This window comes from Styela clava, chromosome 1, assembly GCF_964204865.1.
Source record: "Styela clava chromosome 1, kaStyClav1.hap1.2, whole genome shotgun sequence".
NCBI classification, from domain to species: Eukaryota; Metazoa; Chordata; class Ascidiacea; order Stolidobranchia; family Styelidae; genus Styela; species Styela clava.
This window is the reverse complement of record NC_135250.1, coordinates 7,845,342-7,860,249: the sequence shown is the minus strand read 5'-3', so window position 1 is coordinate 7,860,249 and position 14,908 is coordinate 7,845,342. Positions and strand designations below refer to the sequence as shown.

At 35.4% G+C, this 14,908-nt stretch overlaps 1 protein-coding gene across 2 annotated transcripts; it reads right to left on the bottom strand.

Moving 5' to 3' along the window:
- Positions 1-534: 534 nt before the first annotated feature.
- Positions 535-8,409, bottom strand: LOC120339036 (uncharacterized). Of its 2 annotated transcripts, none has more exons than XM_078110901.1 (7): positions 8,279-8,409; positions 6,378-6,563; positions 4,306-4,534; positions 3,897-4,018; positions 3,131-3,175; positions 2,496-2,641; positions 535-2,213 (listed from the first exon to the last, which is right to left on the bottom strand). In XM_078110901.1, exons 2-7 carry the CDS (start codon positions 6,508-6,510, stop codon positions 1,791-1,793), a joined length of 1,098 nt encoding a protein of 365 aa, XP_077967027.1. In that variant the 5' UTR covers positions 6,511-6,563; positions 8,279-8,409; the 3' UTR covers positions 535-1,790. The 2 variants fall into 2 exon arrangements, with proteins under 2 accessions (XP_077967027.1, XP_039263023.1); XM_039407089.2 differs by lacking the exon at positions 8,279-8,409 and adding an exon at positions 6,843-6,993.
- Positions 8,410-14,908: the final 6,499 nt, after the last annotated feature.

The window sequence follows — 14,908 nt, the reverse complement described above, 5'->3', positions numbered from 1 at the left end:
CATTGTGCTTACAATATTACAATTTTAGACCCAATGGCTTGATTGGCATTATTATTTGGTGATTTGCAGCGGCGGTCGGCCGACTCTTGATAAATTTGTCGTTTATCGTAACACGTGTTATTTGCGCCCCATAAAATAAATAATATAGTAGTTCTTGGGTGATTCGCGAAACATGCGGTGAAACCAACCGCTTGGTCGATAGAAGAGTTTACCCTGTAACGACGCCCGTCTTGTGTACCAGTACAGCGCAACAACCGAACGTTTTCAACCGAATTTTCGAATTATTATGTTCTGGTTTCTGCAGATGAGGACCATGGCTGCCGAGTCCGGTTGAAAAATTGAAAAAGGCAAACGAATTGTATTTTATTGAATATAACGCGGTTTATAAATAAAACCAACTTTGCTCGTAAATTTAAGTTATGCAGGATCGTTTATCACCTATAATCCCCCATCCAGATGTATATAAATGAAGATTTGATTTTTTTACTATTGCCTCCCCCAACCCTATTATAGCTAGTTATACCTAAAGACGCGTAAAAGTCACTATCATAATATTTATTAATAGTACATTGACAATAGTAATTATAAAAAAGAAAATAACATTATCACTGCGTATGGACTGTAAGATTCATGGCTACTCTCTGCTAGAGAAAATGAAAAAAATTATTTAGGTTATTAGAAAGTTGCGCACCTAAATTTAGTATTGTACTTTTCTCGATATCAGACACGGTCATCTTAAAACTAATTGATAATGTGATCGGTTTCACGGCCTGCGTGAAGTATTTTTTGTGGATTCAGATCAATTGTTAAAAATTTTTGTAGTTCAACGGTACTTTTGTTTATTCTCTGGTAAATCACGAATAAAAAAAGAAACATAGTTAAAGAATCAATATCATAGTGTTGATAATGTATGACCAAACATGCAGTGGTGATTAGTGTCAAAGGTTAGGGTCAAATATCACATTAGAGTTCTATGTTTAGCTGACGTGTTGTGTGCTTCTGTATCCAACATAATCTGTGTGCAATGTTTTGATTAATCACGAGTACAAGTTTCTGCAATACTGAATCGTGAATCAGTCAAAAGTAGACAGATATAAGTACGCAATGTAGCAAAATATAACAGTTAAAGGTAGAAGGAAACTTGAAACAGAAATTGATAAAATCAATGTTTCCCGAAAATATTAATGGTTAACGCCAATAATTAATATATACTCCCGGCGACATAAACATTAAGTGTCTGGTAAAATCCACAATTAAGTCATTTTCGGTATTAAAAAAGTATGTAAATACTGGGTGTTTAAAGCTAGGTTTGCACATTTCTTTGTGCATTACTACGGTATTACTACGGCTGAATACATTAAATCGAAAATAATGGAACACTTGGGGAATAAAATAAATAAGAAAATTTACAAAAACTAGGTTTCCCAAATTAGTCAGGTACTGAATAATGCCGGGGAATCCTGTCAGCCGTTGTCTTTTATGGTCCGATCAGTATTGGGTGATTCAAAAATATTTTAATCGGGGGCATCAATTCTATCACTCAATACATATATATGGAAGAACTTTGTATGAAAGGCAAAATTTGAATTCCAATTTTCTACAAAAGAAAAACTAGTAAAATAGGTGACTAAGACTTCTAGGGATAAATAGGGATATGATGTTACATAATATCTCTACAACGATGTCATCCTATTCGAACCGAGTTTGGGCATTGAAAGTATCTTGCCTTATAACGACAAGAAAATGCGCCCGTGTTTATAAATGCAGATATTATTTCAAAAGTAGTTTTCTCACATTCCAATACTAAGTACGTAGTATTGGCAAACATATCCCAATCCTGCACCGCAGTCATAATCCTGCCAACGCCAGTCGCCATTACTTCCTGCATTGAGGTCAAATGTCAGGGCAGCACACGCACGATTTCCGGTATTATGGCGATTAGCTCTCGACCCCCACATTTGCCAGACTTTGTTTTGAACCTTCGTTCCGTCAATGTAATCAAATGGCGATGATCCTGATGCACTGGATCCAAATGGAGCGTTTTCATCGGGCGAAGATGCCAGTGGTGAAGGTACCATATCAGATCCGACGGTTTCTATTTTGGATTCCCGAATGATGTGGGAGGTGCGTAAGTCGGATGAACGTTGCTCCTGCTTTTCTATTCCTATCCAATAGGAATGTTGTCGATTCGGTAACTTTCCAGATATAAAGTCCTAAAGGCAACAAGATTCAAGTTTTTAGTTGTTAAATGCACGGTTGTAGATTATATATCTTCGAATCCACAAAACGCATTGTGTGGCGGATCAGAAGATTGTATTTACTATCATGCCCTGTCTCATTTCACGGATATAGTCAGCGCGTGCCACGAATTAATAGCTCTTCGTCAACGAATATTCCTATAATTTGTAAAATGTTCGCAAATAAATACTTTTGTTGTATTTGACGTCATTAGATTTTTTATCAGCCTATAAATCAATAAATACAAAGATACCCACATGTACAAACTTGTCTTTGATCATTGCCAGAGTTCCTTTAGCTCCATAGTCATTTGAGCAAAATTCTTTTGCGTTTTCTTGCGACAATTTTGCTTCTCCGACGTAGAAACAATACATCCCATATCGATAATGACCTTTTTTGCAAACTATAAGCAAGTATCATGTTATTTCATATTATTCAAGTATTGAATTAGAAATATGTCTATCGGTTAAACAAGGGTTGTTCACTATTATTACGAGACATCTTAGCGTCCCAAAATCAAAAACATTATTGATAGAACACTCAATCACGAGTATGCACGCTGTGTATGCCGTAATCAGTAGTTTAGCTCGACTCGGCCACTGGGGATTCAATTTATGATGTTCTGTAGCAGCACATTGTCAGAGCAAGATTAACGAATCCACAATGTTGTACGAGCATTCTGCTCAGAGCTAGGCCTGGAACTAAACATGACTCGATTAATGTGTCAGTGTTCATCACCTTCGGCAGAGTCTGTAAGACTGCAAAACATAACCATGCTTTGAAACCGTTTTTATTTTCAAACACAAAACCGAACCACACAGATAAAAGCCGTAACTCTGATCCTCTACCTATATATATATAATATTAACTAAGTGATATTTTATGAACTTACGTTGTCTTGAATTCGCAATGTGTTCTTTTAGCTGTATCCCCACATCTGAAAATAGCAAGAAAAGTGGTATAGTATTGCCATTCGGATAAAATTGTTATAAGAGATGTTGCAGCGAAAAATCGCATTTTCCACAACTAATCGAACAGACAATTTCAAATTTTTGATACTTCAAGATGGAAGAGATATTCCCTTTTTTGTTTCAATTTTTTTTCTTCGATTCTTACTGGGCTCAATATTTCACATCAAATTTTTCTATTTTTTTTTTTATAATCACAAAGCGACAAATTCGATGTTGAGCTGTGTGTAGCCATATCGGGACAGTTGCAAATTGTAAAGGCAGTGGGCAGTGATATTTGAGTTGAAAGATCACTTGACAGATTTCTGCGTTGGGTCTACTTCGATTAGTTCAGATTCGTGTTCATATATTACGCTGCTCTCTTGCCATGATTAGATATTGATTTTAGCGTATTGATTGAAATCCTAATCTCTCCCTGAGCAATTTAAGTCAAGTGTAATTTTTGTTTGATTCCATTTACGCATTGAGCGATAGAGCATGATATGGAACACCACAAATCAGTGCAATCTTGTCTTTAATGGAATAGGTAAGTATATGCCATGTAGCCCAGACCCTGGAAGTGGTATTCGTTGCAGTTAGCCACTTACTACATCAAAGTCACTATTTTGCATTAAATCTCCTCTTAAAAATCTGAATAGAATTCTATTAATTAAATAAACCTAAAACACTTAATTTCATTCAACGACTTACTGCTTATCTTGATATCCATCTTGGTCATCATTTCTAGTACGCTTGTCTGTCGAGGTGTCAAACTATCCGGTGCAGCGACAGCAACATTGGTTGTTTTTGTAGCGTCCATTGCTTTACTTCGTCTAAAAAAGGTTTGTTTGACACTGGAACATCAGAATTTTTTCATTGTTCATATTTTTTATTGTCCATTACAGTTTTGCCATCACGATTCATTTTCCAAAATGTCACTGAAATTTTATTTACCCACGATATTTACTAAACAGTATCAGTGAGATTTTCATCGAAATTTCATTTCTCTGTTACAAATTCTAGATATAGTATATAATTTACAAGACGCGAGCAAATTTGAAAGGTTTTTTCATTTGAAAAATTTAAAAAAAATGAAATGAAAAAAAAAACGAATCCCAACCTGCAAAATTCATCCAATTTGACTATTCTCGAATTAACTCCAGATACTATTTTCTCTACATCATTAACTCTACTGATAACTTCTCGGATGCTTCTCTCCTGGAGTATTATAGGACTTTCTGCTCCATCTTTCGACATAGCTTCAGTGTTGGGAGCTGCTTTCGTTTCTGATTCCTGTAGGGCTTCGCCCTTCTGGCGACAAGTTCGAGTGCATTGTTCCGTTGAAAATACTGAAATCAAATGAATTTTAACGAATCCTTTCGTGAAAGGCATAATCCATTTTCACAATTTATAATCAACGATAGACTGTTTATTTTTTGAATTTGATTAAAATTACCTTTGCTGGTATATTGTAATTATTGTATACGTCGATGTGTGGATCTGAGGAGAAGCGATTGGTCGTTTTTGACGATGATTTTATGAAAAAAAAATTAGTTAGTACCACTACTCAATTATGAATTTCAGTTCAATTGCGATTGAACAATCCTTTCAAAATTCACGGTAGCACTTTTTTCTTTGTACATTACCGTCGAATATCCGTTTTTATTTGTATTTTATTAAATTTTCATCAGTTTCGTTATTTCAGTAATCCCACAAATGCTGATTTAATCTTTATGCAGAATAGATGGCTGTCACTGTTTGGCCATACAAAAGCTCCAAATCGATGGAATAACGACTAAAATGCGATGACGTAGATTTTCAATTAGCGAAAGTCCCGGGCTCCATCAATCGATCGAGTGTTGTTAATTGTATTTATTCTCCGTGAAATCGGAAAATATTTTTGAAGGCGTTCGTTCGAGCGAAAACAAAAAGGAGGCAACGTGACAGCATGTAATTAGCAGCATTGTCAATTGCTGAATAATTACAATAATGCGCTTTTGTTATTATAATGAATATTAACGTTACATTACCGACAAATGTTAACAGACAGTGTCCGGAACGAATTCCTCGTTCTATTTTTTTGTGACCATGTCAGGGTAACAGGATCATAATCATCTATTATATCATCTCCAGTTTTTGTGTTTTAAATGGGACAGGCTCAAACTTTAGCACTAGAATTTAAGATTTCACGTTCAAAACAAAAAAATGCGAACAAAGACATATTCTATTCTATTCTGTCGTTTAATATAAAAAGTAATTTAGTTTATTTACTGGCAAAATTTTGTCTAGCTTAGAATATCGATTTTTTTTCTTGGCGACATACGCTTTGGGAATAATAAATACACTTTTCGGTTTTGAACTAATTTTTTTGAAATGCAACACATTTGGCCGTTCGCTCAATCCATGGGGCCAAATGTAATAAAACCTCATGTTTCAAGTTTGATCATTGTCAAATTGAAGTTTAAAATCTTGTATAATATACGGCCGTGTTTGGCAGGCTCTGTAATAACAACAATATAAACTCGAAACGGCGGAGGCGAAATTCGTTTTCGTGAAGTTATAAATAATGCAACGAAATGCATTAATTATGTATCGTCGCGCACTGCGTTTGTAGATGGAAATTTCAGTGAAACAAAATTATTGCTTTGTGTCGGTATGGGTATAGATATCATAGACTTATATTATACGTCTGATATAATACACAATAATTTATTAATTTGATAGGGTCATTTATCGGTTAATTATAACTAACGGTGTTACATATCTTCGAAGAGTGATTGACAAATACAACTTCGAGACACATGGCATAGAATGATCCATAGAAAATATAGGAATCTAATTAAACATAATACCTTGCTTTCGCCAGACAAGAAGGCGGAAGGCTTCGCAATTTATACCCGTTTCTAATTATTGTTCTTAAATTCAATGGGAAAATACCGAACAAAATTTTCAACACATTTTACATTGACGTTATTGAACATCCACTCGTTTTAGGAGGGTACGAGAACAATAGCATTGTTATGTTTCTCCCAACCTGATTATCGCCAATTATATTATGAATAGTCTTCTTATTTCTTTCATTTTAACGCAGCATTATTGACTTTACAATACAGTTAGTTATCCCTTTGCGTTGTTGCTAGTACCAATGCATATCAGTGACTTCGTGTTTGGTTTTCAAATCATAAAACTTACCCAAAAACACAACTCCTCCGATCAAAGCTACATTGCTTAGAAATAATCCAACAATTGATACTTTAATCCATCTTGCTGTAGGCTGCCTTGGTACTCTATATGGATTTGAAGTTGTATCGCGATTTTTCATCATTTTTGTAGTTTTGTTATAGTGCCTCGAATGGCGGATCAACGACTATCTATTCTCTGAATTTAAAACATATTGAATTAAGATCAAACAGCAATTAAAAATATTTAAAATTCGACTTTTGGGAATTACTTTCAAACCCGTTCCCCTATTCCGACTCTTTCAAGAAATAAACCCCGGCTGCAGATACTAAGAGTTTAAAACTTTGTCTATGGTTCTTGACTTCGGGAGACGAATCCAATAGCAGCAATAAAGTACAAAGTTCTTATGAATAATTACCTAATTAAACTTTTTTAAAAGTAGCGAGAGACTTCTTCGTTTGGAATATATAAACGTACCTGACTAGAACATTTTTGAACTCATAATTTAGTTTTGATAAAAGTTACTTAGAAGGATGAACTTTTTCCACAAAATATCACATAAACATAGCGTCAAATTATGGTGCGCCGCTTTGCAATCATGTTCTCACACCCTCGATAAACCCCCCCGTAAAATCTGCATCCCTTTGTTCTTGACGACCTTTCCACTGACAAAAGTAATCAGTTATAAAAGTCGAATGTAAAGAAAATCCTAAGTGATATCAGATTGCCATGAACCATATGTCACACCTTAGTGTATCGATCGCGAAATGCAATGAAGCAATGAATTTTATCTGCTAAGTAAAAAGAAGAGATTTTTTTGTCGAGACCGCTGGTTTTCCATTAGGCGAAAAATAGTATTAGGGAGCCCATGCGTCTAATAGCGCTCTCCCTATCCCGTCTGCTGGATGCATTTTGCTCTGGTACCGTTTAATTATTGATAAGACTAAAACTAAGACATGGTTATAGATTTTCAAGCTTGATATATTGTAAAATGAGGCCCGAGGGAGCAGTTTTGTGATATATCACGCTTGAACCACATTTTCGAGGACAATCTATGAAAAATTCTTATTTTCTTAAAAACAGGTTCCGTAGTCCGAACTGACAATATCGCCTTGACAGAACATCGAAGAAAATTGAATTATTTTAAGTGATATGAAATGCTAAATGCTCAAATTTAGGGGCTAAATTCTTAACTTCCCGATCATGATCCTTTTTTTCGCGAATATAAAACAGATTAAAAAATCGTTACAAGAAGCGACAGTTCCAAAACACTAGAGTACAAAAATCACAACAGCGATTTCCTGTCAAAGTCAAAAAAAATTTCGTATAGTCAAGGCCCTATTGAAAAGTTGTGAATACAAAGTTTTTGCAAAGATGTGTAATTGCTAGTTTCCTTTCTTTTTGAAAAACAAAATCTTTTTGAGAAATAGTAAGGTTCAAATACAACCACAAATGAAATAATTTGAAAATAATTTGTCATGCTTTCAAAGTGTCTCAAAATTTTGGAATGACAAAAAGTTTTTTGCTTATTTCACCAACCGCCAAAATAACAACTGTAATTTTGATCGTTCTTTGCAGTCTAGTATGAAAAAATTCAAAATTTATTGCCTTGTCATCTGTAATGCCACTCCAACTATGAGATGATACCGAACGTCAGCTTTTACCTAGTAACACTCAACCAAATAAGTATTTGAAATAGTCTAGGAATTTTAGATAATTACTGGATATTTCTACGTATATTGGTGAGGTGAGTATATAGAGTTTTTGTAACCGATATATATCACACAACTTCTTACAAAATTGCCCAGCGTTCAAGACCAGGCTATTAAAATAGCCGGCAACTAAAATTATTTTGCCTTTACCTGCTGTACGTTTCTGAACCTAATTTTTTTCGCTCCTACATACCTACTCACCTAACTTGTAAATTAGTCGTCAACGGTGAATGATCGTTTTCGTAATGACATAAATCTGAAAATTTTATCAGCAATGAGATTTATCAGCAAACTAAAATATTAGGCCAAACTTTGAACACCAACGAGTCTCTCATCTCTGTCTATGCTGTTCACTTTCCCATCTGGTGGATAACATCCAAAATCGAACATTGTCTTAAATAACGATAGTTTTAAGAAGGAAGACGTAATTAAAATTGATAGAAAAACCGCAAGAGACGTCCTGCCCAATACAAATACTGCACGGCATTGCCCTTTTGGGATGAGATTTCCCGGATTAGAGAATACAGCAGTGATTAAAGATAAATACAATACAAAAGCGGCGAAATCTTTCTTGTAATAAAAATCGCTAAGAGAAAAAGAATACATAGATATTGCTTGTTGTGAAGTTATTATTCATATTTTGAACGAATGTCATTTTTTTAATAAAATCACGTGAATTGTATATAGAAAATTAATGAATTGTTCTAAGAAACGCTAACAAAAACTAGAATTGTTTTATAATATATTTATTTTTGTAGATAGCGAGATCGAGAAGCTGTACTGGCTTAAAATAGCCATGGAAGGCTCTCCCTGTCGCCCGTTTCAATATTCACTGCTCTTGAGGGAATAACAAATGAAATCAATTTTTATTTGCAGTCACATTATTGGTTTTCTAAAAATCGATAAAATAAAGATATTGACCGCCGCGGATGAATAATTCTAATTACGTTTTGACACGATCTTTCGAAATTGATTGGGTTCTTTGGGTGTAAGTCGACGATCGCTTGAAAGCGGCGATTTTGGATTCATATCGTTCTAAGCATTCTAATTCATGATATATTAGGTCCAGGGCACGATTATCCATTGAATCAGCCAAAATAAAAATTTTTGAGTAAACTATATTAGATTGTGTGATATTCAGAATTTCATATAAAAGGCGTTTACGTTATTCACAGAGTTTTTTCAAGTGCTTTTCTATGACACGCTGCCTCCGCATAGTTGTTAGCTATCCAACATAAACAGAACAGGGATAACGTAGTTGAGACGATGTAAGTCTGTTAACCACTGTAGCGTATATATATTGATGCTACATTGACTCGATAATTCCGTCTAGAAATAAACGATGTAACACTGTTTGCTAATAAACTTGACCTAATGTTCGGAATAAGATTTTTAGAATACAAGCAGATAGATTTTTATATTAAGAGTTATGGAAGTATTGGAACCAAAAGTATTACACGTGTTAAAACTTGAAGGGTACGTATGTTAACAACATGTTCTGCGAGAAATGATTTACCGTGACCAAATCAGAGTAGATAAACTTATTTCTAAGCTACCACAATGCCGGAAAACGGATATTTTTACCTTCCAAAATTGTATATTTAATTTTGAAGGCGGTTTTCAAACGAACAGGTATTGCATGCATGATGTATATATATAGTTGAGTAGCACTCTTTTTTGCTCTCACATTCTAACAATCAAGGTCACATACTGCTCAAGCATGAAGTTCACATTACGTAACGATTTCAGATGGGATGTCGTCATTGAAATACACGTCATGGCTATTTCAAGAAACTTTGGTTCATGAAGTGTAAGAATATAATGCATAATTAAATATTGATATGACCAATCGTATCGAATTAGTTTTAAGTTGTGATGTTTGTGCTTTTTGAACGCGCCGTACAAGTTTTAATGAAGTATAAATTTAACAAAATTTGTCCTTTTATTTGGCAACTTTTAATTTCTTCGAGTAATTGTAGCTCTTGTTCTTCGACTTTTCCCTATGGCTACTACTTTTTTTACCACATATTTAAACTGCAATCAATCATTAATGATGTCCAAAATTATCTCCGTGACGTACAATCGTTGTAAGCTCAGTCTTTCGCTGTACCAACGGTGATCGGCATTGATCTTGTACCAATTTGCCCATTTGAGCGCGAGATTTTAAATCATATATTTAAGGGCACAGTACATAACAAGAATTATCTCACTTTATCCTTCGTTTAGGTCATGATGTTCACCCTCATTTGGTCGATTATGCCCGAGAGGATCGCTTCTCGTAACTGCTGGTATAGGCAGAGGTGGATCAAGCCTCTTTGGTGCCCTAACTAAGCACTGAAGACTTTTGTGCTCCCTCATGTGTAATACATTTATAAAAACAATAAACCACATAAGTGTATTATCCATTAAAAATAATCACAACCAACAGTAAATAAAAAACTTTTTTAGGTGTTTCAACTGTTATATATAGCCGATATAATATATATATATATATATATAGGCCGTTTACTGCCGATACGATATATCGGCAAACACGCAATATCGAGTCGATATATCGGTTGAGCTCTAATCCTGAGGGAGTGTGACAATAAAGGTTCATGCCTCCAGTCTCATGGTGAATCGAAACACCAAAGGATACAAGTCACAACTGTAGTTTGAAATTTTGACCGGTACCTAGTAGTCTTCCTCAGGGTGGTTCAAGGTTGCTAGGTTGAAGGGCCTCAAAAACTTTTGAGGAGGTCTCGCGGGCCGCAAGTCGGAGAAAACCCAAAAGTGATCGAAATATCGCGAATTTACTTACTTTCAATTCAATAAACAACGAGAGTTTACCGTTCTAATCAGACTATTATTATGTTGCATGGGTGGCGTTCTTTTAAAAAAGATATATAAAGCCTTCAGTTATTTAAAGTTAATTCCGGAGAATTACCGTTGGATTTTGCGCATCTCGCGTTTAATGTCGCTTCAAATTATATTCTTTCCTGACAGATATTATTTGAAATCGAACCAGACACTGTGTGATGGGCAAGGAAATACGTTTCCGCTGTGTTTTTCTTATGTCACCTTTCTTGCGACACTCATTTTATTACGAATTGTTAAATTGAGTAATTTAAAAACGTGAGCAAGCTTAGTGCCATTGTCAAATACCAACCAAGTCCGTCTAAGTTGGTATTTCGGGACCTAGCTAAAAAAACTGGATTGCGCGTCGTTAAGTCGGCTCTGCGTCACATGGCCGACGCTTGAAAACAGAAGAGTGTTTTTACTAAAATAAAGGCACAAAGCGTTAGAAAAAGGGTTTGAATCTCTGGATCCCAACCCCAGTTGGAATAGTTAAAAAAAAAATAAAAAACGTTCCTCCATTAGATACAAATATACGCTAAAATTGTTTTGTGAGCGCACGGAATGTAACAGCATGACAGGGTTTGGACCACCCTGGTCTACATTATCAAAAAACTTCCGACTTCGCTGACCACTAGATCGTTGAAATGCGATCGTGGAACCGCCACAAAGTATAAATAGTTCATTGGTCCAATTGTTGAAGAGAAAAGAATTTTTTTAAAACAAAAATGCAGCAACAAGGAGAATACTAGAAAGAAAAAACATCAACAATTTAAGAAAACGACTCATAGGCCCATTTCGTGTCCAATAAATAAGTTTCAGTGTTCATTTTTTATAAAGAAGGTTAATATGATACTTGAAGACGAAACATAAGCGAACATTTTGAAGTTTGAGTCGTCTGGTGAACTCTTAATATTTTAATAAACACCGATAAACTATATATGATTCTGCTCTAAAATGTCCGTGGTGCCCCTCTTTGCTTGGTGCCCTGAGCACGTGCTTATATTGTTTAATGGTTGATCCGGCGCTGCCTGTAGGCCTGATATTCTATCGCGGAACGGTTCTTCCTCGGCATAGAAAAAACTCAAATCATTTCCTCGGTAGAAAACAAAACTTGCATTACTGCAATAGTAAAGCCGCAAAAGAAAAAAAGATATAAATATATATCCATGTCCCACTGCTGGGCCACAGAAACCTTTTCAGGTAGGCCACAAATATATTAAGAGTTATTGATAAATGAGTTAAACTTTGATTGTAGTTGCAATGAATGATAATACTGTACTAAGCTACTAAATTGTAATTATTGGACACTTTAGTGGACATAACGATCGTTTCAATATTATGTCATTGTTATTTTTTTTTCTTCGTCACTATCTTCATAAAATCGCTTTTCTCTTCGAATACTGGACCAATTGCTTCGAAAATTTCAGTGGTTAAAGTTGGATTTTTTTTTCCAGAAGGCTATTACTTTTATTTATTCCTATGAGATCTGATATTTCATTCAAAATTTCGCTGTTTTAAAATTTACTCATGGGAACACTGTTTACAAACTTATTTCAAGCGGTTGCGTGATCGAGCCTGCAGTTACGGTACTGCTCAGTTACCGTACCACAGTGAAATTGACTTATTGCTTTCGCGATCTTACTATTGCAGTAATGTCAAATGTAGGTTTTCCAGCAAATCTAGCCTACCGTATATGTTAATTTTGATAAGAGCAAATTAAATTGAAATTTTATATGCCAGAGAAGAACCGTTCCACGATCGAATAGCAGGCCTACAGTACAGCAACAGGTACAGGTAAGGTACCGTACTGTGAATTACGCTCTCATCTTTTCGTTACAGTTCTGATTTAAACAACATAAATTTTGTAGCCTATCTTTTTTTTTTATTCGATAAGAGGAAATGAATTGAGTTCCCTATATGACAAGGAAGAACCGTTCCGCGAACGAATATCAGGTAGCCTACTGGTAAGTTACCGTACCGCATATGATTATCGGGGAATCGATATTTTCTTCCTATTTTGGCCTGGTACCGAAATGGAAAAGTGACTCGGATCACTTGGTATTTCAATTCGCGTTGAAATTGGATGGAGAAAAATAGATCATTACCACAGGACATGGAAGAGCTATGACAGTCCATGTACCGTTATTTGTACCCAAGTACTAGTAAGTCAGTTACCATAGCCATGTGGCTGTATCACTGTTCAGATTCGTGCAGGATACCGTACCGAAGGCGTAGGGTACCCTATGGTTTTCGGTGAAGTGATGATAATATATTTCGTTTTATTCTAAGTGTCCATATATTTGAGCATGGCTCTCTTGTTGTATCAATTATGGAAATGGAAGTGTCGATTTTTGTATATATATAGATAATTTTGTTTTTTCTTGTAGTTTTTCCTACGCATGAGAAAGTTAATGGACAACAGAATTTTTTGTTCAACGGAAGTGGGCCCCGGGAGAATAAAGGTTAAGCTTCAACAGTACCGTCAAAAAGATTCCGAATTTTCTCGTACCAAACATTTGCAGGCTCAAAACGGACAGCCAGTCACCACTCGGACTAAATACTGTATTCCCACAAATAAAACAATACAGCGAAATTTTTGGGGATAAAATATCAGACCTCCTATGGTGGCCCATCGTTGTCACGCGTAAAATTGAAAATAAAAATTAAAAATAAAATAAAAAACCGAAAATAAAAAAATTGTAAAAAAACATAAAAATAATTAAAACAAAAATTGAAAAAAAAATTAAAATTAAAAAAAAATAAATAAATAAAAACGAAAAAAAAATAAAACAAAAAAAAATTAAAAAAAAAAAAAATTGAATAAAAAGAAAATAAAAAGGTTGACAACGATGGTCCGCCTCGTGGCCCATCGTTGTCACGCGTTTTCATTTTTAGAAAATTTGCTTCTGCTTGGGACCAACGTTGTCAGGCATAATCCTACGCGCACAAATGTGTTCCCTGGGTTTCAAACTCACTACTGATTTTCTTGAGCAATATTCAATATGAAAATGTTCAATAAATTCTCCATGCTACAAGTTCAACAAGAAGTAATATATTTATAATATTGATAAGAGAATATAGAATTGAATACGAAAATTCGGAAAATTTGTTTTTACGTGTATAAGGTAATTTAATTGGAGAATGCTGCTTAACTACTCAGTTGTCTGGACACTCGCGATGCCGGTACCGTCTTACCAAATACCGGTAGTCGGTTATAGTCGCTTTGCGTCTGACCGTACCGGTAGCCATACAATCACTCATGAAAGAATGGGAGATACGGATAGTCTCGTAGAATATAGACTACTGAAACACTCTCTGCGCCTGCCCCATACCGTACAGCCGTAACGTACCGATCCAGACAAATGATAAATCGCCCGTGCTCAACCACTACTACGTGTCAAAAATGCCAGAACGATCCATCGGCCCACTACTTGTCCGAATATGTACAGGATGGATGCACTTGACTGATCACAGTTTTTCTACAATGATTTCAATTGAGTGAGTTTGAACAATGACATTAAACAACATGATGCGCAACTCCGGCATTTTTGTCCGAAGATCGTATTCGATAGCACGCTCCAATGCACATACTTGACGAGACGAAAACGAGCGGATGTGTGCTGCTTTCAAGGCGTAGCACGAATGGTGGTCGTGCCTGCTTTGACAGTTGTTGTCGATTATAATGATATTTTGGAAAGTTAAGGTAAAAAAAAAATCGGAAAAAGGTAAGGTAAATACTATTGTTGTATATCACACCCGGGCGTCGCATTGTTAAGTACATGTGGGAAAGCCAGCCTTTGTCAAATACTACGAAGTTATTAATTCAGTTCTTTGCCCATTTGCCGAAATTACATATTTACTTACCCCTTATGGCAGGGGTCGGGAACCTTTTTGGTCAAGAGAGCCATAAAATATACATATTTTCAATTGCATTTCCGTGCGAGCCATAGCCTATAACATTTCTTCAATTAATCAGACCTAAAATGTTTACTC

Coding starts and splice junctions, on each gene's coding strand:
- LOC120339036 (XM_078110901.1), bottom strand. CDS start 6,510: ATGATGAAAAATCGCGATACAACTTCAAATCCATATAGAGTACCAAGG. Junction 4,019..4,305: donor AAATTGGATGAATTTTGCAG/GTTGGGATTCGT, acceptor AACCTTTTTTAG/ACGAAGTAAAGCAATGGACG. Junction 3,176..3,896: donor GATGGATATCAAGATAAGCA/GTAAGTCGTTGA, acceptor TGCTATTTTCAG/ATGTGGGGATACAGCTAAAA.